At 50.0% G+C, this 22,669-nt stretch overlaps 8 protein-coding genes across 8 annotated transcripts; 4 read left to right on the plus strand and 4 right to left on the minus strand.

The window, feature by feature from the left end:
- Positions 1-2,173: 2,173 nt before the first annotated feature.
- On the plus strand, positions 2,174-4,078 carry KD926_009747 (amino acid transporter; the record flags this gene model as incomplete). The annotated part of the gene is made up of 9 exons (XM_053102226.1): positions 2,174-2,340; positions 2,404-2,417; positions 2,469-2,541; positions 2,595-2,926; positions 2,989-3,347; positions 3,419-3,616; positions 3,679-3,706; positions 3,804-3,919; positions 3,992-4,078. 9 exons carry the CDS (start codon positions 2,174-2,176, stop codon positions 4,076-4,078), a joined length of 1,374 nt encoding a protein of 457 aa, XP_052954286.1.
- A 1,089-nt stretch (positions 4,079-5,167) lies between these two features.
- Positions 5,168-7,391, minus strand: KD926_009748 (phenylalanine ammonia-lyase; the record flags this gene model as incomplete). Its single annotated transcript, XM_053102227.1, has 3 exons — positions 5,168-7,014; positions 7,083-7,189; positions 7,252-7,391. The coding sequence occupies 3 exons, from the start codon at positions 7,389-7,391 to the stop codon at positions 5,168-5,170; spliced, it is 2,094 nt and encodes a 697-aa protein (XP_052954287.1).
- A 1,479-nt stretch (positions 7,392-8,870) lies between these two features.
- On the plus strand, positions 8,871-10,653 carry KD926_009749 (acyl--CoA ligase; the record flags this gene model as incomplete). The annotated part of the gene is made up of 4 exons (XM_053102228.1): positions 8,871-8,964; positions 9,023-9,634; positions 9,695-10,008; positions 10,069-10,653. The coding sequence occupies 4 exons, from the start codon at positions 8,871-8,873 to the stop codon at positions 10,651-10,653; spliced, it is 1,605 nt and encodes a 534-aa protein (XP_052954288.1).
- Positions 10,654-12,477: 1,824 nt separating this feature from the next.
- Positions 12,478-13,199, minus strand: KD926_009750 (uncharacterized protein; the record flags this gene model as incomplete). The annotated part of the gene is made up of 3 exons (XM_053102229.1): positions 12,478-12,641; positions 12,690-12,852; positions 12,906-13,199. The coding sequence occupies 3 exons, from the start codon at positions 13,197-13,199 to the stop codon at positions 12,478-12,480; spliced, it is 621 nt and encodes a 206-aa protein (XP_052954289.1).
- Positions 13,200-15,401: 2,202 nt separating this feature from the next.
- KD926_009751 (flavin-containing monooxygenase) lies at positions 15,402-17,451 on the plus strand (the record flags this gene model as incomplete). Its single annotated transcript, XM_053102230.1, has 5 exons — positions 15,402-15,486; positions 15,547-15,669; positions 15,864-16,169; positions 16,240-16,878; positions 16,946-17,451. The coding sequence occupies 5 exons, from the start codon at positions 15,402-15,404 to the stop codon at positions 17,449-17,451; spliced, it is 1,659 nt and encodes a 552-aa protein (XP_052954290.1).
- Positions 17,452-17,788: 337 nt separating this feature from the next.
- KD926_009752 (uncharacterized protein) lies at positions 17,789-18,388 on the plus strand (the record flags this gene model as incomplete). Its single annotated transcript, XM_053102232.1, has 2 exons — positions 17,789-17,818; positions 17,870-18,388. The coding sequence occupies 2 exons, from the start codon at positions 17,789-17,791 to the stop codon at positions 18,386-18,388; spliced, it is 549 nt and encodes a 182-aa protein (XP_052954291.1).
- A 593-nt stretch (positions 18,389-18,981) lies between these two features.
- Positions 18,982-20,295, minus strand: KD926_009753 (NAD(P)-binding protein; the record flags this gene model as incomplete). Its single annotated transcript, XM_053102233.1, has 6 exons — positions 18,982-19,177; positions 19,238-19,401; positions 19,462-19,503; positions 19,561-19,669; positions 19,728-19,882; positions 19,969-20,295. The coding sequence occupies 6 exons, from the start codon at positions 20,293-20,295 to the stop codon at positions 18,982-18,984; spliced, it is 993 nt and encodes a 330-aa protein (XP_052954292.1).
- Positions 20,296-21,154: 859 nt separating this feature from the next.
- Positions 21,155-22,546, minus strand: KD926_009754 (pepsin-like aspartic protease; the record flags this gene model as incomplete). The annotated part of the gene is made up of 1 exon (XM_053102234.1): positions 21,155-22,546. The coding sequence occupies one exon, from the start codon at positions 22,544-22,546 to the stop codon at positions 21,155-21,157; it is 1,392 nt and encodes a 463-aa protein (XP_052954293.1).
- Positions 22,547-22,669: the final 123 nt, after the last annotated feature.

Genomic DNA, 22,669 nt, shown 5'->3' on the forward strand with positions numbered 1-22,669 from the left:
AATTCCAGGGCAGGGGTAGATAAATATCAACCCCCAGTATAGACGGAACTGGAACAGGGGTAAAAAACAGGTAATTTATCAGGTGAATCATCAAGTTATGCTTCCAAATTGGGAGAATTGTGCACCGAATGGGCCAAAACGGGCCGCCCTGGGCGGCCCTACGCGGGCACCCCGGGCGGGAGCGGGCGGCCGGTGGCTGCCCTACGGGCTCGGACGGGCGGGCGATGGGCGGTCTCCCACCGCCCACGGGCGGGCTATGCCGAGGTCTAGTGATGAGGATACAGCTGCATTGTTGATCGCTTCTCAAGATTGATTTTCCTGAGATCCTACAGTGCAAAGATCAGAGTACAAAGTGCAGAGTGCAGAACGCATATGACCATGACAACGTTCAGCTCTGTAGTTGGAGAATTGAAAAAGCTGGCGGAATCCTTGGCATTGTCTGTTCAAGTCTCGCCCTCGTCATTTTTCTTCCGATCGACAATACTTGAATTTAAATATAGCAGATTTCTGCTCACATGACGACCACCACTCATGATCTCCTGAATAACTTGAGTATTTCATCACTTTCTCTCATTATTTCCTCAATTGGCTATTGTTGTTGTGGAAATGCCGAGAAATATATCGAAGGCGCGATCCGGCCTTTCCATCCTTCCCTGCAGAACAATAGGTATCACGCAACACGCCCTTCACAAGACGGAGACCGACAAGACACACTTTCAGCAAATCCCCATCAGGAATTGACTAGACACGTGGCTGATTAAGATTGTAATGCAACCCGCTCAAATTTCGACGTCGACGTGTATAGGTTATAGATAGACTACTTCATCTAGGTGTCGCCCACGGTGACTATATCTACTAGCTACTCCCACCCCTTGCATGTCCTTCTACTGTTCCCAAGACTAGCGACTTTCTCACAACAGAACACATATGTCATAGAACAGATGACAGGTAATGCTAGCGAGGTTTTCCTGTTGGAAGTTGGAACTGACTCGAGGATTGAGGCTGGAAAGCAAACTGGGCACGCTGAAGAGCGGTCAGGATCCAAAGTCTGCTGTTTATTTGTACCTTTTTTCGATCGGTCAAGGTCAATGGGAATCCTTATCGGTGGTGAATCCGATCTGCGCTATTGTACTCAGTACAGTCGGCATTTTCGACGCGCAATGATGTATAATATTGTCTATTATTATTGGTAAGTGGCAACAACCTTTGCTCCCAACTGAAGGGTGAACTTGACCAGCGTCTCCCGCTATACCGCACGACCGTATGGAGTATAAAATAGCAGCCTTAAATAGGTGGCATCCCACATTATAGAACCCCGGAGAAGCGAGCTGCAAGATCTCAAGGCTAAGAGCTCTCCGAGTCAATAATGAAACATCAACTCCAGATTGAGGACCCGCAATGGAAGGTTGATATCAACGCCGATAAAGCAGGCAACGCAAACGAACCAACGCCACTGGCCAGACGCAGACCCTGACAGAATGAAATCAATAATGATAGAATAACAGAAACGCGGAAATGGGGACGATCGGGTGGATGCCTCAGGCCACACGGAAGTCCGCCGAGGCAGGCGGGAGGAGCCAACCAGCGGCCAGCGAAGCGTCGGTTATCCTCGGATCGCGCGCAAAGCTTTCGCGCGTGGGTCAAATCTGTTACTTAATTGCAGCGATTGCACGTTCTCATTGGTGTCAGTGGAGTCTGCAGAGCTTGAATCTTTGGCGTTGGTTCGCCGCAGACACAATTTCTATGTGTGATGCATGTAGCCATCTACGCGGCGTGTTGTCGATCCGGACCTCGCTTCGACTTCGCGGGGAGGTCATATGGGCATGCAATATGATCTAGCATGGGGGTGGAAGAGCTGCAAAGTGATCGCATTAATGCCCGAGGACACCGAAATCGCTGTTTTTTAAGAGAGACGAGGTTGGTGGTAGATACGGTGTCTCAATTTCAACGGCCGGTCCCCAGATCTTACCGTTCCAGCATCCCGGCAAGGCACAACCGCCACGACCCACTGCGCAGGAATTTTTTACTCTCAGCGCGGCTCTTCGAACTTCCTCTCTCTGGTGTCATTGTCTCTGTCGTTGTCACTTGTCCTTCGTCGACCATTCGCGCCTTCCGTTGACATCGACATCGACCTTGATCGACCCGTCACTCCACTCCGCCGGCCTTTAACAAGATGATGTTGGAAGGCGTCAACCCCGCGGCCGGTCCTATCGACGATAAACAGGCCGAGAAGGGTGGTTATCCCGAGGACGACCTCAAGGGCCAGGAGGACCCGTCGTACGTTGACCCGTTCGGCAATGAAGAGACCGCGGAGGTCAAGTATAAGACGTTGAAGTGGTGGTAGGTTTGCTCTGTCTGGTCTATGCGATTAAGGCATCATGCGCTAATAACACCGGTGGCTAGGCAATGTGGAATGTGTACGTGAAATCGAGATGCGCGCATGTCGTATCTGTTGCTAATCTCTATAGTCATGATTGCCGAATCCGTCTCCCTCGGTGTCCTTTCGCTGCCCTCAACGTTGAGCGCTCTGGGAATCGTCCCGTAAGTCACCAATCGCCGGCTTTAAACCATACCTTTCTTTTAACACTTCTCAGTGCCATCATCCTCATCGTTGGACTCGGTATCCTCGCCCTCTACACCGGCTATGTTATTGGTCAATTCCGTCAACGCTACCCCTTCATCCATAACCTGGCCGATGCAGGCGAAATCCTCATGGGCCGGTTTGGTCGCGAGCTGTTCGGTTTGGGCCAGATCCTGTTCTCCATCTTCATTATGGGCAGTCATATCGTCACCTTCACCGTCATGATGAACACCATCACCGACCACGGCACCTGCTCCATCGTCTTCAGCGTCGTCGGCATGGTCATCTGCATGGTTCTGTCTCTGCCTCGGACCATCAAGAACATGACGTACATCTCCATTGCCTGTACGTCCTCACCTCCCATCGTCCACAAGACAGTCCAGATCAGGTCAACTAACATTACCCAGCCTTCATCAGTATCTTCACCGCTGTCATGATCACTATGATCGGAGTCGGAGTGCAGTACAAGGGCGGCGAGAACATCACCGTCACTAACGAAACGAACCTCTACCACGCCTTCACGGCCGTCACCAACATCGTCTTCGCCTACTGCGCCCACGTCGCATTCTTCGGCCTCATCGCGGAGATGGAAAAACCCGAGGACTTCCCCAAGGCGCTGTGCCTGCTGCAGGGTTTCGAGATCTGTCTTTACGTCGTCGCTGCCATTGTCATCTACTACTATGTCGGTGACGGCGTGGCTTCTCCGGCGCTTGGGTCTGCCGGGCCGGTGCTGAAGAAGGTGGCGTATGGAATTGCGATCCCGACTGTACGATTCTCCCCCAACCTTTCGCTCAGCTGCAATTCGATAGAACATAGCCGGGTGCTAATGAAAACCAGATCGTCGGAGCCGGTGTCGTCAATGGCCACGTCGGATTGAAATACATCTACGTGCGCATCTTCCGTCGTTCGGGACGCATGCATAAGCGTGATCTCGTCTCTGTCGGATCCTGGGTCGCTATCGGTCTGAGTTGCTGGATCATTGCGTTCATTATCGCCCAGGGTATCCCGACTTTCAACAACATCGTCAGCTTGATTGTATGTTCTCTTTGCTTATGCTATCTCGTTGAAAAGGGAGAAGATGCTAATATGTGCAATAGAGTTCGTTGTTCGCCAGTTGGTTCACTTGTATGATCTTCCCTCCCCCCTCGCCAACTTTTCTCGTGTCTTTCCCGGCATCGACATCCCTAATTTTTGAGAAACATACTAATAAGATGATTCACAGACGGTCTGAGCGGTGTCTACTGGCTCCACATCAACTGGGGAAAATGGTTCTCCTCGCCTCGCAAGATCTTCCTGACCGTTCTGAACATGCTTATCGTTTTGGTTGGTGGCGCTATTGTATGTTCTATCTCCATCTTCAATCCCCCTCTATGTTTCACGAATTACCAAATACTAATAACATCTATCTAGTGCGGTCTTGGTCTCTATGTCTCCGGAAAGGCCATCCACGACGATAGCTCCAAGACGAGCTTTACGTGTGCGAATACGGCTGATTAAGTGGCTGACTTTCTGTTCTTTTTATAAATATTTTGTTATGCATGGCATGTGTATGTGAATATACTTGGATTTATAATTTTCTTATAGATGGGTTGGTTATGTTTTGTTTGTTGGCGATTTTACGAATAGATCTGTTTTGGGACTTGTTGTTTGCGTGTTTTAGACCTTGTACAAGATGCTCCATGTATATATGGTGCATGGGAAGTTTGCATGAATGCTACTTACTAGATTTCCATGAACTAAGTGTGAGACTTTTCTCTCTTCTAGAGATACATGTACTTTGTTGATATCTGATCGATTGTGATGTAGATCTCGTAATTCCTGATATGCAGTCTGCCAAGCCAGCTGTTAAGAGGTTTTTCTTTCCTTAAAAAACATACTGGGTATCTTCGTGTCCATACTAATCAAGTGAATTTATTGCATCATCGTCATGATCGATATACAGTTCGTTGGCTTGCCAGAGTTATTGTATACTCAGTTATACACAGTGTGCATCATGTGACTCCCGAAATCATACTTCAGAGGAGAGGAAAAGAACTAATTATAACTTATATTTGGGCAATCTGTATATGGGTACGGGATTTTGAATATTGCGACACCAGCTGAGACTAGTATCTAGACAGTTTATTCTTCGTGTTCACATCACTACGAATAATAGCGGGATAAGAGCGAAGTAAGAAGAATATTGCTGCGAGTATCGTTTTCTGACCATTTATGAACAGAAAAGTTAGCAAAGAGACTTGCAAAAGTTATTGAAGAATCGTTTTTCTCATTCTTCTTGAATGGCAAGAGGGCTACGGAAAATAAGAAGGCCGATGTAAGTAAATGAAGCAAACATAACATGTATAAAATCGAAAGGCCGAGACCAATGCAATGAATGAACCTTACATTGGATTGTTTACTACAACGCACGAGGTAGAAGAAAAGGTACAAAGAAGGAGAGGTCTGAGTCTAAATCTCGTGAAATTATTATACTGTCTATGTATATTAAATAAGAAACAAAAGGAAATGAAAAAAAGAAATAAAAAAGGAAATCCGTCACACTTTTATACCCATAAACACCATCACACGCCACCCAAAATCACCAATTTAAGCAACCTCCTGCAGCAGGGTCATCAATTTACCCTGGAGTTCACCACGACGCAAGCTCTCGTAGATCTTGGAGATCCAAGAGCCAACAGTCTTCTTGTCACGGCCGTCAAGCTCGGTGCTCTCGGGAGTGGGGTGCTCAATGAATCCCTGATGGAAGGGAACACGCAGGTCGTAACGCACGGTCTGGTAGAGGACCTTGGAGCCGTCACCGAGAAGGTCGGTGGTGTGGGGGTTCGCGATGAAAGCCGCGGAGGTCTCGTCGTAGGTCTCCTGGATGATGGCGGTGGCTTGACGCTGCCATTCGCTGAGGTCGGAGAGGCGGAGGGCCGAGGACGAGGCGGCGGCGTTCACGATGACGGGGATCGCCGATTGGGCGGTGGTGGAGCAACGGTCGGCGATGGAGACACGGGTGGTGGTGGGCCACGTCTTGGAGATGGTGGAGAGGACGGAGTCGCAGAGGGAGGCCTGCTCGGTGGTAGGGAGGGAGGCGCCCACGGTGCTGTTGGTGAGGTGCTCCAGACGGGGGGTGACGCGCTCCAGGAAGCGGATGTGCATGGCGCGCAGGTCGAGCGCCTGGCAAGAAATGTAGAGGTAGGCGGAGCACATCAGGGAGACGAGCTCGACGGCCTGCATGGTGTAGCGGCCCGAGACGAGAGCCAGCGAGTTGACGGCCTGGTTGCGCATCTCGGCGGTCTGGACGTGCGCGCTGACGGGGTGAGCGACGTAAGCCAGCTCAGCCATGTAGGCGGCCATGGAGATATCGACACCCTTCATGGTGAAGGACAGCGACGGGTCGTCGGCGACGAGGTTGGTGGGCAGACCGTTGTTGTAGTTGGGGTCGACCAGCTCGGTGGACTGAGCGAAGATGAGCTTACCGATCATCTGCAAGCAGAGACGGGTCTTCTCCATGGCGGAGGTGACGGCGGCAGCCTGGAAGTTGGCACCGCAGTAGATCTCGCTGTTGACGGTGTCGACGAGAGGGTTGTCGCAGGACGAGTTCAGCTCGACGGAGACCTGGCGGTCCGCGAGCATGAGATCCTCGAGCTGGGGTCCGACCCACTGGGGGACACTGCGCCAGGCGTAACGGTCCTGGATGAGACCGGAACGCTTGCGGTCCTTCTCACGCTTCACGCCGACGGCGAGCTGCGATCCCTGGAGTAGGGAGAGAACGTTGCGGGCACACTCGACCTGACCGTCGTGGGGACGGGTGGCCTGAATGAAGGGGTGGAAACTCTCAGCGGTGCCGGTCATGGCCTCGACACCCATGGCAGAGAGAGCTTGCGCGAGGACGGCAAGCTGGTGCGACTCGTGTAGAGCCAAGCTGGCAACACCGGCGGAGACAGCGGTACCGTTGACAAGACCGAGACCCTCCTTGGGACCCATAGTGCGGGCCTCGATGCCGGCCTCACGCAGAGCGTCGCGAGCGGTCATGATGCGGGGGTTGGAGGCGTCCTTGGGGTCGGCGACCTGGACGAAGATGTCGGGGCTGCCCTCGACGGCACCGGCAATGTAGGAAAGGGGCATAAGATCTCCAGAGGCGGAGACGGAGCCACGAAGGGGGATTATGGGAGTGATGCGGTGCTTGAGCAGCAGCAGGAGACCCTCCAGCACCTTGATGGTGACGGCGGAGTGGCCACGGGCATTGCTGTTGGCACGGACGGCGATGGACGCACGCACCCAGGGAGAGGGCATGGAATGAGCACCGGGGGAAGCGGTGTCTGTGGGCTGGTTCTTGTCGGCAGAGACCAGAACACCGGCCTGAGTGAGCTGTAGCAGAGCAGCCTGGAGAGAGGTGGCACGGTCCGTACGAGAGTCGGCGCTTCCGCCGAATCCGGTGTTGACACCTAGAAAGATATAAAGTCAGTGCTGTGGTCCTATGTGGTAGATGGACAGATAAGGGAGAAGGAAGTACCGTAGACACAGTATCCGTGATCCAGGTGGTCCATCAGGACATCAACGCTGGAGGTGATGCTGTCGATGACATTGGGGTCCGACGAGAGCTCGGGAATGCAGTCATGGCTAAGGTAGATTGTTAGAGACAATCCAGAGGGGACCAAGTTTAACCACTATAGGGAGCATACTAGGCAACGGCAACCACCGACGCGATGTCGAGGCTGTTTCCATCCAACTGGAGGTCCTTCTTGGCCTTGATGTCCTGCAGACGGTTCCACGTCCGGCAGGTCGTGGCCAAGTGAGTCGGGGCAGAGGGAAGAGCAGGCATTGTGGATAGAGTGTGAGAAGGGATTGCTGTCGAAAAGAAGGTCTAGACGGAGAGGACAACCTCTGATCTTTATACGTGACAGAAGCAGAGGAAGGAGGATGGTCTGCTCTATTGGATTTTCCCAGGTCTTGCCGAGTCGGGGGTGAGATCCACGACCTGAACCGAGTGGATTTGGATGAGCACGACTAGGATGGATGTAAACCAGTGATGGCAATTGTCATTTTTCAGAATGGTACACATTTGAAAATTCATACCGAGAGCTGCTAGTTCCATGTATGGTTCCATTTTTGATTGGATTCAAGACCAAAAAGGGCACTCTTCTCTGCGAATAACCGAAAGGGGTAAGTCATACATCATGAAATTATTCCCCTGTAATTACGAATGTCCGTCACGGAATTGAAAATGACAAAATGGAAACAATAAATCCATGATATGAAGAAGTCTCCACTATTTTGTCCAGGGGGGCAGATCGTGAGACAGATATTTTCGTATACGGAGGTTCTCGCTGGCACAGATCTCACGGTTTCGGAAACGCCGCTGCTTTTGCCTCCATAAGCAAGCCGAGTTTTACGGCGAGATCCGTATAGCGACCCTTGATACTCAGCTCTTTTGCTCAGCAATTTGTCCATAACTTCAAGGCTCATGCCCTGTGAACACTGAACATTTTCGCCCTGCACATTAGCCGGTGGATCACAGAAAATGCATGTCCCAAACGATAAGTCAATAACACGGTCGAGATCGCTCCACCGACGAGCAGGAACATGATCATCGATCCCGGGTGGGCTCAGTATCAGACCGTCGGTTCCCGCTGACGAACTTTGGCCCGGGAATAGTATCATTTGCACGTCTCAGCCGTGGATATCTGGTAGTGTCCTGGACGGAGTCGAAAGCACGAGCCGCTAGAAGAAATCCAAGCCGTGCGGACCCTCGCCGACGCCAATAATCGAGGTGGAAGAGGGTGGGGAGACCAAGACTGGACCAGCGATCGAGCAGAAGAAAAAAGAAAACCCAAATCTCGTCGATCGGGAAGGAGCCACTTGGACCAAAGACTAATTGAGGGCGACCCAAGATTCCTTTTTCCGCCCACGAGGCCCCGAGCAGGTTTCAGCCGGAGAGCGTGGCGGGTCACGATGCCCGCCAAACCCTAACTCACGCCTCTCATTGCTGCGGTTCCGGCGTTTCTCTGTTTAGAAGAAAGACTAGCGCAAGGTACTTGTTGGAGCAGGTGGAGCTGAGCACTGTGCCGATCACTCGGTGAGAGCAGCAATGGCCGAGCTGTTCTTTTTTTTTTTTTTTTTTTAAAGTGGAGCCGGGAATTTGATTTCAACCACGGGCGTCATCCAAGACTACAATCGGATTCGATTGCATAGCTAGCATTCACAGTCACAATCACATTCATCTGCACGAGCTGGTCTCACTTCCTACTCCCTTGTCTTTTGCACTTTCTTTTTTCTCACAACTCCCTAACGCAAGCCCATCATGACTTCGCCATTTCCTGCCATCGACGTGCCGTCGGTCGACCTCTGGACCTTTCTCTTCGAGCGTGGCGACCGCCCGTACCCCGAGCAGAAGGGTATGCCAATCATCTGCATATAATCCTTTGCTCCATCTCGCTAACCCGATTGCTGCAGCCCTGTTCACCGACGCTGACACCGGTCGCTCCCTGAACTATGGTCAGATTCGCCAGAAGGCTTTGACTTTTGGCCACTCGCTACGTCGCAAATGGAACTGGCAGAGCGGCGATGTGCTCGCTACCTTTGCCCCTAATTCGATCGATTTGCCTCCTCTGATCTGGGGTACGCTGGCTATCGGCGGTGTTGTCTGTCCTATCAACCCCAGCTACCGTGCCGAGGAGCTGCTGCACCCCCTGAAAGATGCGAAGGCGAAGGCTCTGGTCACGCAGCGCGCGCAGTACCCCGTGGCCATGGAGGCTGCGAAGAAGGCGGGTCTCCCGGTTGATCGCGTCCTCATCCTCGACGAACTGCCGCGCGATATGACTGAGAACGGCGTCACTTACGGACCCCACAAGGCGCCCGTCGCGCGACCGGACACCGACCTGGCGTTCTTGGTCTACTCGTCCGGCACGACGGGACTGCCCAAGGGTGTGATGCTGTCGCATCGCAACATGGTCGCAAACCTTCTGCAGTCGGCGTCCGTCGACAATGGGTTTCTCGCTTGGAACAACGGTGTTAACGGCGAGGGTGATCGCGCTCTTGCGCTTCTCCCATTCTTCCATATCTATGGTGCGTTTTTTCACATGTGAATGATTGCAATCACGAAATTGATCTGACTCCCCGCTCCAGGTCTTACCTATCTCCTCAACCACACTATCTACCTCGGTCTGCACACCTTCGTCATGCCGCGCTTCCAATTCGACACCTTCTGCCGTACTGTGCAAGATCAGCGTATCACCTACGCTTACGTCGTGCCTCCCGTTATTCTGGAACTGGTGTCCAACCCCCGTGTGTCGCAATACGATTTGCGCTCTCTGCGCATGATGCTCTCCGCCGCCGCGCCCCTCGCGACGGAACTCATTCACTCCCTGCGCGAAAAGCTCGACCTCTCGGTCCGCCAGGCTTACGGTATGAGCGAGTGCGCCCCGTGCACTCACATGCAGGTACGTTTTTTCCCCTCCTATTTTATATCTAATCCGATCGTTAACGCTCACCCGAAATAGACCTGGACCGAAGCGCGCTCCCATCCCGGCTCCGTCGGCCGTCTCCTCCCCAACATGACGGCCAAGTATGTTCCCGTTGAAGGCGAAACTGGCCGCTCCGCCGAACTCTGGGTCAAGGGCCCCAACGTGTTCCTGGGGTATCTGAACAACCCGAAAGCCGACGCCGAGTCCTTCTCCGAGGACGGATACTACAAGACCGGTGACGTCGGATATGAGGACAAAGATGGCCACTTCTTCATCACCGACCGCGTCAAGGAACTCATCAAGTATAATGGGTTCCAGGTCGCGCCGGCCGAGCTGGAAGATATTGCGCTGGGTCATCCGGGCGTGGCCGATGTTGCAGTGACGGGTATTAAGAGTGGGCAGTCTGGTACGGAGCTGCCCAGGGCGTATGTTGTTCCTGCGCCAGGCTTTTCGGCTGGTAAGCCGTTGGCAGATGAAATTATCGCGTTTGTGGCAGAGAAGGTCATCAGTTATAAGAAATTGAGGGGTGGTGTGCATTTTATGGATGCTATTCCCAGGAACCCGTCGGGCAAGATTTTGCGAAGGGAGTTGAAGAAGTTGGATCGGGCTGCGAAATTGTAAATTCTGGCCTTGATTGGGATAAAATGGTTTTGTGTATATAGATGTTTAAAGTACTTTAATTTGAAGACTACATATGAAGTTCCTTAATATATATATTGTCCACGAACACAGATTACTGTTCCACTTAATCCAATACCTGGTAAGCTTTCGACCTCAGTCATAGAATATTCAATGCAGGATCACATTAGCACAGTCACTACTCAAGAGTCTAAGACCAAGCCACCTGCCTAATATGAGCAACCTGGCTTCGTTTCGTACAACAACCACAATGACCATGATACGAATGCCTCGTGGATCAGGCATCCAGGGGCAAAGACACCATCAAAGGATGGTAATTGGGTCCGCTAATCGGAAGGGCGGATGGAGGCTCTTCCAGGTCGTGCTCCACATCCCGTCCTTCTGCCAGCGGAAGTCTTTCTCCGGTTTTTTTCTGAGGATTTGCAAATAATCAGCAGCGCGAAGGATCACGGACCATGCTGTAGCGTCTGCATCTTCCCCTGAGGTGATATACCTTGGTGAAAGACACCATAACCCGAGCAAATTGCTTCAATTTTGGACGTTCTCGACTGAATAGATAACTGGTAGCTAGTAAGATCTAGGCAGCTCGGTGAGACATTGACTCTCGGGGGTACATTTTGCTTACAGTTTTCATGTAGAAGTTTTCTTCCATGTTAGACTTTGCATCTGAGATTCAACCAACCTTTCCAGGTTCTGTGTCCTTTTCACCCCAGCTCATTGGCCCTACGGCATTTACCGATTTGAACCAAATCCTACCTATTTCTGGAATGCAAAATCGAGCAGGTCCCGAGTCCCCACTTGCACCGGGCCATTTCACGCTAACATCGCTATCCAAAGTTTACTCTTTTTTAGCGGATTGATGTTCTTCCCTGTGGAGTGTGGATCTGGTATTTTTTCTCTTCAGATCCAGTTCGGGTGTTTCTGAGCTGATCTGTATCCACCAAATATCCGGTTTGTTGATCTTCTCGCCCGGATATTTGGCCACCGGGTGTTTTGGCCGGGTGTTTTCGTAAGTGCCGAGGACTAGGGGCGTAGATCTCTTGGTCGACACGGGAGATGCAGGATTTTCTTGGGCTTGCTGAGGTTTGGGATTTGTCACTCATTCGTGAGCGTGCTGGGTCCATGAGGTATTTACTTTTTCTTTTTAGGCGTGGTGGAGGTTGCTTGGAGGTTCGCTTTTTTGCTTGGTTGGGTTCGTTTAAATTGCCGTGCAGGCTGAATACTGCCGGGAATTTGGATTACGATTTCTCAGACTAGGGGATGGATCTGATAACTAGTTTCTTCCGGGTTCTTTTGTTTTTTGTTGTTGTTGTGATGGGGTTTCAATTTATCAGTGGCTCTGGCTAAGGGGTTTTCTTTTGCCCCTGTATCTGTCCCAAGGTTTTATTTTTATTTAATCTTTGCCATTTTCCATTCTCTGTTTTTTTCTTTCTCGTCTTGACGAGGCTCTATTGCGTTTAGGAAAATTCTGCAAGATCGACAAGAAAATCAAAATAAAACAAATATCCGGCCAGCTGTAAACACCCGGCTTTCGGTCTTCCTTTATGCCGAGGCTGATGAATGGACCACCGGGAAAAAGGAAACAAATATCCGGTTGCCCTATAGAGTAACTCGCGCAGAATATCGGCCGTATTCAGGATTATAATATAAAGAGACTTGGGCATCTCGGTGGATCTGTGAAATCGCCGGACTATTCTAATGTATGATCATATTTCATGATGCATGCTGTATCTGTGAAGGGGATGTGCTGCATAGAGCTTCTGTGTTGGGCTGGAAAGTTCTAATCTACATCGAACATGGACTGATTTATGCTTCCTGAATATTGCACACCATCTCGAGTGCCTCATCGGCAGAAATGCGACTTCTTGGTAGAAATCGCATTAATCCTCGAATCACTTGTAGTAGGGGTTGGAGTGTTGGTTCGTGCACATTCCCTGAAAACTTTCGTTCAAGTTTTGACATATCGCAATCTTTGAGCATAGTTAGCCAAAGAATCCATGATCCATCAAGTCCCTTACTCTTTTCTATCTCTAAATCGCGGCTGGAATCCATCTTCATGGACTCCCACTGAGACTCCCATTCGGCCGGCAATTTCTCCACTAAGTTAATCATTTGGCGAATCAAGACTTCGTCCTCGCCAAGATACCAGAACGGATATGTTGTGAATAGGAAGGAATATATCTAAGTGCCGTATTCGCATCAGTCATAACCTATACCAAGGTGGCTTGACCTACCATGCAACCTGCTCGCCATAAATCCACACGATAATCAAACGAATCCGTGAAAATCGTTTCCGGTACCCGCAATATACCCGGCTGAGCCAGTCTTGTAGGCTCCTCTCCCTGGAGAAAACTTTCACTCAAATTAAGGAGCCGAATGTCTTCATCGTCCTCGTCAATCCACTCAGTCCATTCTGCTGCCTTGGCCAGCTGAGTCGGTAGTTCCGTTTCTAACGGCGTGCCGTCAATACGATCCAGTGGCTCAATCTCTGGGAGTCCAAGAACTTCAAACAGTTGCTCCTCACTCATATTAGACAACTGAGCACAGGTAAATGCAATATTTCGACCGCTGATATATAATGCGGAGTAAGTATAACCAGGGTCAATTCTTAAAAAGCACTGCTGGTGCAGGATTATCTCACCTCGTCGATGCCCCATGGTAGTCCGTCATGACTTTATCAACGGATGGGCCATGTAACTCAAAGAAAAGACATTGGTGGACTCCATTGGGACCTTCGTGGGTGAAAGAATCCTGAAGCTGGACAATATGATTCGAAGAAGGCGTTCCTCGACAATGCCTCTCAAGATGCTTTAGACATTGCAGCTCATGAGATACCTGCGACTCCGAGGTCATGATCTTCAACGAGACCCATTGATTTTGACTAGTCTACAGTTAGCCACAGCTTCGAGTATTTCTCCTGGATGTATACATGGACCAACAGTTTGTCTCTCGCCAGCCATACGGTCGAAAAGCCGCCCCATCCTAGCTTATGACGTATCTCGTACCGACCGTTGTGGAATGCATCTCCAAGCTTGACCGGATGATAAACCCTAGGCCGATATTTTGAGAATTTTTCTTACGTGTAGAGAAGATTAATTTGGCGGAATAGATATAGATCCATGTTATGATTGAGGGTGAGATGGAGTGAGAGACTTGGAGAATGTGGTGATGCGACAAGATAAAGTTGCGTTCACCCGTAGCCGCCCGGGCGCATGGATCACCACTTTATCTTCAGATTGATGAACTCCACCAAATTCATACTTCTCATGTGCTACAGTGCATACTCTACTATCTATGTGCTTTTCTTGTGCAATACCATTTTATCTGATGAGGTCTATTTAGATATACTCAGTGCTTGTTAACGGTCTAGTCAGTATATTTCATTACCCGGATAAATCACCTACTACCTACACTGTGAAATTCAATAACAAACCAATTGTGATTATTTTACCGATTCTTGTTCTAATATATCTGTTCAGATCCCTTGTATTCCACGAATCAGCCAGGAAATGATAAAAGCATTGGCTTCATGACCGCCAATAATCGGTTAATTCCAAATGAAATTACTGCTGATTTGATTGAAATATGTGGACTTTGCAGAGTAGGTGAGGCGATAGGCTAAGAAATGTGAATTTTGTCAGGCTACGGAGTACAGTAGATCAATACAGCAACGGACTTTATACTACTATTAGTATCCAAGACCCTAACTCGACGCCACATTTGCGGTAAGACATTAGAAGATTACGTGTTGCGAGCTGAATATGAACTGAAAACTCGAAAAGTTGACAGGTCATTCTTGGTCAGTCGCACTAGCAATCCTAAGTCTTTTTCCGGCAAGACCTTGTGTTTTCTTCCCTTTTCTCTGGTTGTAGCAGTCCACTATAACACAAGTCAATGATATGAATGACTTACCTAAAAAGTGACAACTAACGAAGTGACGAAATGTGAGATTAATTTAATAGTCCTAGCCACCTTTCAGCCTCGCATATACTAACCAACTATGGACTATAACCAGGCCAAGGAAGAATAGGGCCGGGCTTGGTTGAGCCACTGTCAGAATTTAGTGTGGCGGTATCTCACTGAATGTCTGACTTTATTGAGGTTTTCGGACCCGACAAAGATTTTAGACGTGCCTCACGCTAGCGCTACTTAGAGGATGACAGGGTTCAGCTATTGAAGTCATATTTCCCCTCTTCTTTCGCCGTTGCAGAATCAGTCTAACGACAGCCACTGCTGAGGGCTGGCTGCCCGGCGATATGGTCAGATTGATCCTTCACCGGTCGGATTAGTATGGCGCCGTCAAGAGATGCCGTCGGTCTTACGTGACTCTCTCTTTTGTCACTCATCAGCCAAGTAACTCTGGAGTTTTCGTCGTCCGAATCGTCGACTGAGAAGAATGTGAATGCTGCAGTTTTAGAACGTGGATCGACGATATGAGGGGAAGGTATATGTTGATCACTATGACGCAGTCCTTATGATGCCGCGGATGTCTAGATAGCATTTACAAGCATTATGAACCGATGTCTCGTCCCCCTCATCTGAACGTGATTAACCCCTCAGCCAAGGCGTGTAAGCGCTGTCTGCAGCTTCCTCTCATTCAGCATGCGTAACCGAGCTAGTAGCCGAGGTTGCATCGCACCACCTTGCATGCACCATTATAATACCTACTAGGCGCTGATGCGTGGCTTTTGAAATGTTATTCTCATCGGCCGCGGTCGCATCGCTTCATAATGGCTGATACTCGGATTTCGCGCAATGTGGGCAACAAGGACTTCACGGAGTCAACGGTGGTTATTATCGGGGCGGGCTTTTCGGGTACGTTATTTGTTTGTTTAGGAAGCAAGGAATGGCTGGCTAAACCTCACATCACCATAGGCTTGTGTATGGCGATTGATCTCCTCAAGCGGACGCCGTGTCGGAACTTCGTGATTCTCGAGAAAGGCAGTCAGGTTGGCGGGACTTGGTTCGATAATAAGTATCCCGGATGCGCGTGTGATGGTAAGTGCCTTGTTAACCTGTTCTGCAAGAGCTTCGCTAACTCGGATAGTCTGGAGTACGCTATACAGCTTCTCCTTCGAACAGAAGCCCGACTGGTCGAGAGAACATCCTGGACAGGAAGAGATTCTCGTACATATCCCCATCTATAAACATTTAGAATACCGACTAATGTTCAACATAGCAATATCTTATAGGCGTTGCGGAGAAATACGGTCTCTTCAAATACATCCGCTTCAACACGGCCGTTCAGGAAGCCCGCTGGGATGATGAAAAACTACAGTGGACGGTGGACGTGGAAGTCTCCGGTGTCAAAGACAGACAATATATTGAGTCCTACCAGATAACCGCCGGTTTTTTGATCTCCGCCGTGGGCCAACTGAATATCCCTAAGTGGCCCTCGTACCCAGGTCTGGATGACTTCACGGGGAAGCTGATGCACTCGGCACGATGGGACTGGACTTATGATTTCACCGGAAAGCGCGTGGCCGTGATCGGAAATGGTACGCCCTTTCTTATGGCATTCTTTCCTAAATAAATGACAAGCTGACTCTCTTCTATCAACTCCAAAAGGCCCGACAGCCGTTCAAATCATCGGCGCTATAGCACCCTCCCTGTCGCATCTCACCGTTTATCAACGAACCCCCAACTGGGTCATCGAGCGCAACGATAAACCCGTCTCCGCAGTCCAGAGATTTCTTCTTTCACGCGTCCCACCCCTGCGGTGGCTCAAGCGCTCCCTTCAAATGCAATACCGTGAGCTAACACACATGGCTCTTACCGATGGCGAATCCGCAATGTCGAAATATTTTCGAAAAACCTCCATAGCAGCCATGAAGGCCCAGCTACCCGACAAGCCTGAATACTGGGATGAGCTGACCCCGAACTACGCCCCGGGGTGTAAGCGGATTATCATAATTGACGATTACTATCCCACTTTGAACCAGAAGCACGTGGTTCTCGATACCAGGCCGATTCATGGCCTGACGGCGTCTGGCGTTCAGACAGAAGATGGTGAGGTAGCGGAGTTCGATATGATTGTCCTGGCGACAGGGTTCCGGACCGTCGAGTTCTTGCATCCCATCAAGGTGTTCGGGGCTGGTGGCCGTCCTATCTCGGATGTATGGAAGGATGGACCTAAGGCGTATAAGGGGGCCGTGGTGGAGGACATGCCTAATTTCGGCATGTTATATGGGCCTAACACGAACCTTGGTGAGTATTCTTCTTCCGTCTTTGACTTGGTCCCGCAGCAACAGAAACAGTATATTGACATGGACAGGCCACAACTCTATCGTTCTCATGATCGAAGCGCAATCACGGTATTTGTCAACCCTCATCCACGGATTCATCAAGGCCAAGAAATCGGGCAAATCACTGGTGATCACTCCTCGTCCCGAAGTCGTCCAAAAATGGGACGATGCCGTTCAAACTCGACTGGCGAAAAGTAGCTTCGCGGATCCGGCTTGCCATAGCTGGTATAAGGCGGAAAACGGCCGGGTTACGCAGAATTGGTCGGGCACGGCAATACAATATCAGAAGGAAATGGCCCGAGTCCGTTGGGATGATTACATCGTTGAAGGCACCGGTAAGGAGCTGGTTAAGGGAAAGAACGTGTACATTGGCAGAGTTGTAGAGGAGATACCAATCAGCTATACGGCTTTAGTTCTTGGGTTGGTGGGTGTTGTGGCTGGCGGAGTGGGCTATATGAATGGGTTGACTGGGGAGAAGATTAGGCCATGGGCTTGGCATCTGGGATTGAAGCTGAAGGAGAAACTACTGGGGTAATCAGCGTTATTTCTTTGCTATTCATGGAAGGAACGGAGGTTCTTACAAGAGTTGACAGACATAGAATTGTTCAGATACGATAATACACAGTTTGGGATGGAATGCAATCCTAATAGTTCTCAAGATTATTGAAAGAAAGCAGACACAATTGATGAAGTGGAAGGAGTGACATACATGTTGTTATCCAATTCACTCCGGCTGTTGTGGATTATTCACTGCGTCAACATGACGCTTGTTCGCATCCCTAACCATACAAACTTAGCCCCCCCTTGTAACCTTCATACTGTCACGTTCTCACCCAACAGCCTAGTTTTCATCTATCTACTACTTCTCCAAAATGGAGGGCATGCAATTCTTTCCCGATGAGGTCTGGTTGCTCAGAGAGATCCAATCCAACTTTCCCTCCCCCTCGAATTAGAAATTGATCAACAAGGTCGAAGAACAGACCTCGCTGTTTAGTCGTCAGGATGCGGAAGAAATGGATCTCACTTCTTCGGCAACAGCCAAGTTTGTGTGCCAAAACACAACGAACCCGGACGAGGTGGCATGGATGAGCGTGCATATGCAGCTCCCCTACAAAGAGTCCGTTTTTCTATCAACCGCCAAGCGTGCCAGCGAGGTGTCATCCAAGATCTCCGAGGGAATGCAGTTCAATTTTGACGCCCGTAAACTCCTTCATGACCATGGGTGTACTTCTGCGCCAGCTCTCCTTGGGTACTCGCACCAAATGCAACCCGCGGACGGAATAGTGCCACGCGGCTATCTCTTCTACCTGGCTACCAGCAAAGTGCCGGGAATACCCCTTGGCACTGGAACCAACTCTGTAACCAGTCAAGGCTTATGCCAGTCGGACGGGGTCTTCTGGCAACTCCCGCGCAAGGATAGAGATCGCATTCGAGCGGCGTTTGAGGTGGCCTACAGGTTTGTGCTGAATTAATACCATGTTTTGCGCTTGACAAGGAATACTTACGGAGGTTATCTTCATCTAAAATAGGAGTGTCATTGGTTGCGGTGTGCATGGATCGGGTGATCTTCAGCACCTTTACTGGGACGAAAGTAGCGAGAAAGTATGAGTGATACTATCTTGGTGCCTGATGGGCGATTGAAGTCTATTCTCTAACAGTGCCATTCTGCAGTTATATCGACTGCAAGTTCACACCAGTTGATAAATAAATGCCTTTTTGGCTAATTCACCCGCCTCTTCCTTACGGCCCTTACGCCTCGTCTCTTTAGGGACTGGCGACATATATTATAAAAGGCCACCACACCACCAGCACCAAGGTCGATATGGAGGATTTGATCTTGTAGAAGGAAGGCTGACACAATGAAATCCCTTCAAAACTTCTTCCCGGAATGAAGATCCCCTCTACGGTGGAGGATTTCTTTGAAACATGAATGTTGATTGATCATGATTTTTCTTAGCTAAAAATAAACTGCAACTCACTAAATTGCTCATCAACCCAATTTATTTCCCTCGCTTCTTATTCATCCCGATTCAATTTAGCGTCACGGCCAGCGGCTGAGTAAAAGTCAAGACCTCCCGGTGAGCAGCCCGAAGAGACTCAATCGATTCCATCCCTCCTTAGTCTTCGAATCCGTCCTATTGACCCATTCTTGGAACGTAGTTCGTTGGGGATACACATCTTTCGATATTTGAATCTCTGTCTCGCGCTCGGGATACTTCCCGTTGACCGATCGATCGTGTGTGTCGTTAATTGTTTGTACACTAGGAATAGTCAGATGTCTTTATGTTTGGATACAGAAACAAGATAATTAGGTGTCTTACAGCTTCTGCGTATCAGCATTGACTTTCAATACCAACCGTGCAAGATAAGGCGAAACATAAGAAACGATAACCCCTGTGGTGGGACGATATTGCTCTTCTATTTGGCTGGATGTCAAGGACTCGGAAATAATGATCATCTCACGCGACGCGCATTCGGAGAAGTTCTGTACGTATAGATGGTGCGGTCAGAATGGGTTCGGACAATACAAAGCTAGCCAGTTCACCTTGAAGACAGCCGCTACAACACGTCCTATGTCATCTGCAGCCTTCGAACTTTTAGCAGTGGCGATATTGCGTTAAGACACTGTTCGCTGGATGCTCACCACCAGATCAAGGCGTGTCTCAGGCTTCAAACCAGTCTGCATTAAGTTAACGGCTAGTGCACCTAAAATTCCTGAGAAATTCTCCATGAAAAACCCGGGCTTCACGACGCTATATTTCATCGAGTGGTTAGTAATTTGGCTTTAGGGTATAAGTTTTGGGCACTTACACCCAAGGCAGCTCGATTTGCTTCACATGTCTTTCTACGCTGACCTTCACTTTTCCTGACAGCTTTAACTCGTCGTCATACTTGGGTCCTGAACGCAGCGCCGAGGAGTAAACAAATGCCGAGACGCCATATTCTAGAGCAACATCTGCGAGTAACTAAGAAATATCAGTCAAGAGACAAACACGTATTCCAGAAGCGACGGAGAACAAAAAGCAAAAGAATCAGAATGTTGAATCAGTACCTTCCCCTGTGTCTCTTCCCCATCTGCATTCTTCCCTAGTCCCGGGAAGGCGAGCACCATAAACACACCCCAGATGCCGCCCCCTTCACCCTTGTTTGCGTCCTCAAAGATGCGGGTGACAGAGGCGCGATCATTTAGATCACCCTCGACTACGCTGACATGCTCTTCTCGAGACAAGTGGTCGGCTGACGGACTGAATTTGCTCCGCGTCAGCGCGAGGACGTGATACTCTGCTGCGGTGTTGGTGGCTTCGCTTGGTCGCAAGGCTGCGATTAGGGATGCGCCTTGTTGACCGGTCGCACCTGTGACGAGGATAGCTTTTGGCATTGTCAATATGCAGTTAGAATGGGATATGTGGAGGTGGGAAGCAGGCGGAGTGATGTCAGTGTCGCAATGACACGATATGGGCGGTAAACCTGAAAATGTGATGGGATGATTGTCGTTTTGGTCTTGGCAAGATCTATACATCAGGAGTTACGGAGTAGTGGCGTAGCTAAACATCAGCCTAGGAGTTGTTGTTAGAAAACTGTAATGCTAAGGAACAAGGAGTTCGATCAAATGTTGGTGGCAGAAGACCACCCAATGAGCCATTTGCCGCCTGAGGCCTCGACATGGCCGTCAAGCCTACAGCCGTAAGCGGACCGCTCAGTTTTCGACCGGGGGGGGCCTTGTGTTGTGTGCAAGTACCGACGATTTTAAATTAATTCCTGCAACTCCAATATAAGTCGGAGCGGTGTGAAAAATTGGTATAGTTCCTCCCTGGCTACCGCTAATCACATAATAATAATTTGGATCGGTTTCGATCACTCTACATGGAGCGCGACCTCCGGAAGTGGTTTGAGCGATGTACAACCACACTGAGGGTTGCACTATCTCGAACTGGTCGAGTGAGTTGGGTCACGTGATATTCGTGGTGGGTGTGATCTAGTTGTTAGTGCCTCAGGCTCTAATATTGGCTGGGCGGTGACGTATGTATCTATTGCTCTTCGACTACACACGCCTCCATTGACACAAATTGTGCGAGAAAATGAATAAAAGTTGAATTGGAAAATTATTACTCTCTATTACCCAAATCGGATCTTTAAGTCAGAGCTACTTTGCTCACGACCGCCCACATAGCCGCAGTGGCACCACACAGGGAGAATTGAAGTAAATAGTATACAAGAACCATCAAGCTGTTTCGTCCCTAGAATTCACCATGGAACGCAAATCCGAGGACAGCAAACAGAGAGAGCAGACCGTTGGAAGTCATCAACGAGCCTGCGTTACTCAGAGGAGGAGTCGAGGAGGAGGGAGAAGGGGACGACGACGGAAAGCCGGACGAAGAGGGCGGCAGCGAAGGCACAGTACCGTTACCACCCTGCTTGGGAACATCATATAGCTTGGCAAATCGCATCTCGTTCTTGCCAACGTCGTAGACTGACAGAATGCTCTTCAAGAACGAGGCACCGATGATCTGGATCGTGATGCCCTCAACGGCAACGTTCTGGGAGCTGGAGACAGCAGAAACACAGCCATCGCCGGTCTTATAGATGAGGTCTTCCGGCTCGTGGAAGAAGGTCTGGTTTCCGATCTTCAGGCCGAAGTGAGCAGGCTTCGCAGCACAGTTGACGCGGTACGCCTTTAATTTGGAGTCGAAGACCGCCGGGGGCGAGAAGCGCGAGTTTACCGCGTCCGCGACTTCCTGGGGCACATAAGAGAGCTCGTTACCGATGTCGAAAAACCCCTGAAAGCTGGTCGTGTTGCTTTCTAGGCTTTTACCGGAGCTGCCGTAAAAGGTTGCGCCGAACGTCGTGGCCCAGTAGGATCGAACCCGCTTGCCAGAGGTGAAACTCAATGGGACGACGTCGATGATCTCGACGGGAACAACGGCAAACTGGGAGCTGTGCTTGACTGGTGGGAGTCCGCCAATGGTCAGGTAGCCACCGAACCCAATGGAGGTATTGCGTGGTGTTCGTGCCAGGGCGATGCTGAAATACGAATCGGTCAGGCCCTGCTTCCATGCGCTGAACAGTAGCGGGTCGTAGGGAAGGCGATTATAGTAGAATGTCGTGTTGTCATTCTTGTCCTCTGGGTGAGCTGAGGTGATTGATGGATATGCGAGACCCAGCAGTCCGCTGTTGACCCCATCGCCCATGGGGTGAGACACGTTGGCAATGGCCACTTTCTGGTTCTTCAAGGTGATGCCGTTGATTGCAACATCTTCGTACGCCATCACACCACTGGCAATACCCGCTCCATATTGGATCCCGAATATCTCGCCGGGGATTTCGCGGTAGGTGCTGGATTCATGGTAGGTATGGTTGGCATACTGACACTCGGTTTGTGAGACAGTGAGATTGGTCTTCGGATTAATACAGGTGAAACCATCGCGCATGACATAAGTGTCGCTGCTGCCAGTATCAACCAACATCTGGAAGGTTTGACCACCAATTGTCACCGGAGCATCGAAAACACTGCCGAACTCGGTGGCTGTGATCCTGGATGTGGCATCAGACGATCGAACCCTCAGGGGCAATGTGTGCGCCCCGACGAGAGACAGTCCGCCCACGGTATAAAGAAATTGAAAGGATTTCATGATGGATGGGTGGAGGAGATGAGAGAAGCTGATGCATCGTCAAGGTATGTACTTTGAGCTGGCGTTTATATGTCTTTTGCGACCACCTCGTTTATTTTAGTTTTTTGTATAAGCCTTGTGTTG

The sequence above is a fragment of the Aspergillus affinis genome (assembly GCF_023601865.1).
Source record: "Aspergillus affinis strain CMG 70 chromosome Unknown NODE_70_length_187477_cov_86_774354, whole genome shotgun sequence".
Lineage (NCBI taxonomy): Eukaryota > Fungi > Ascomycota > Eurotiomycetes > Eurotiales > Aspergillaceae > Aspergillus > Aspergillus affinis.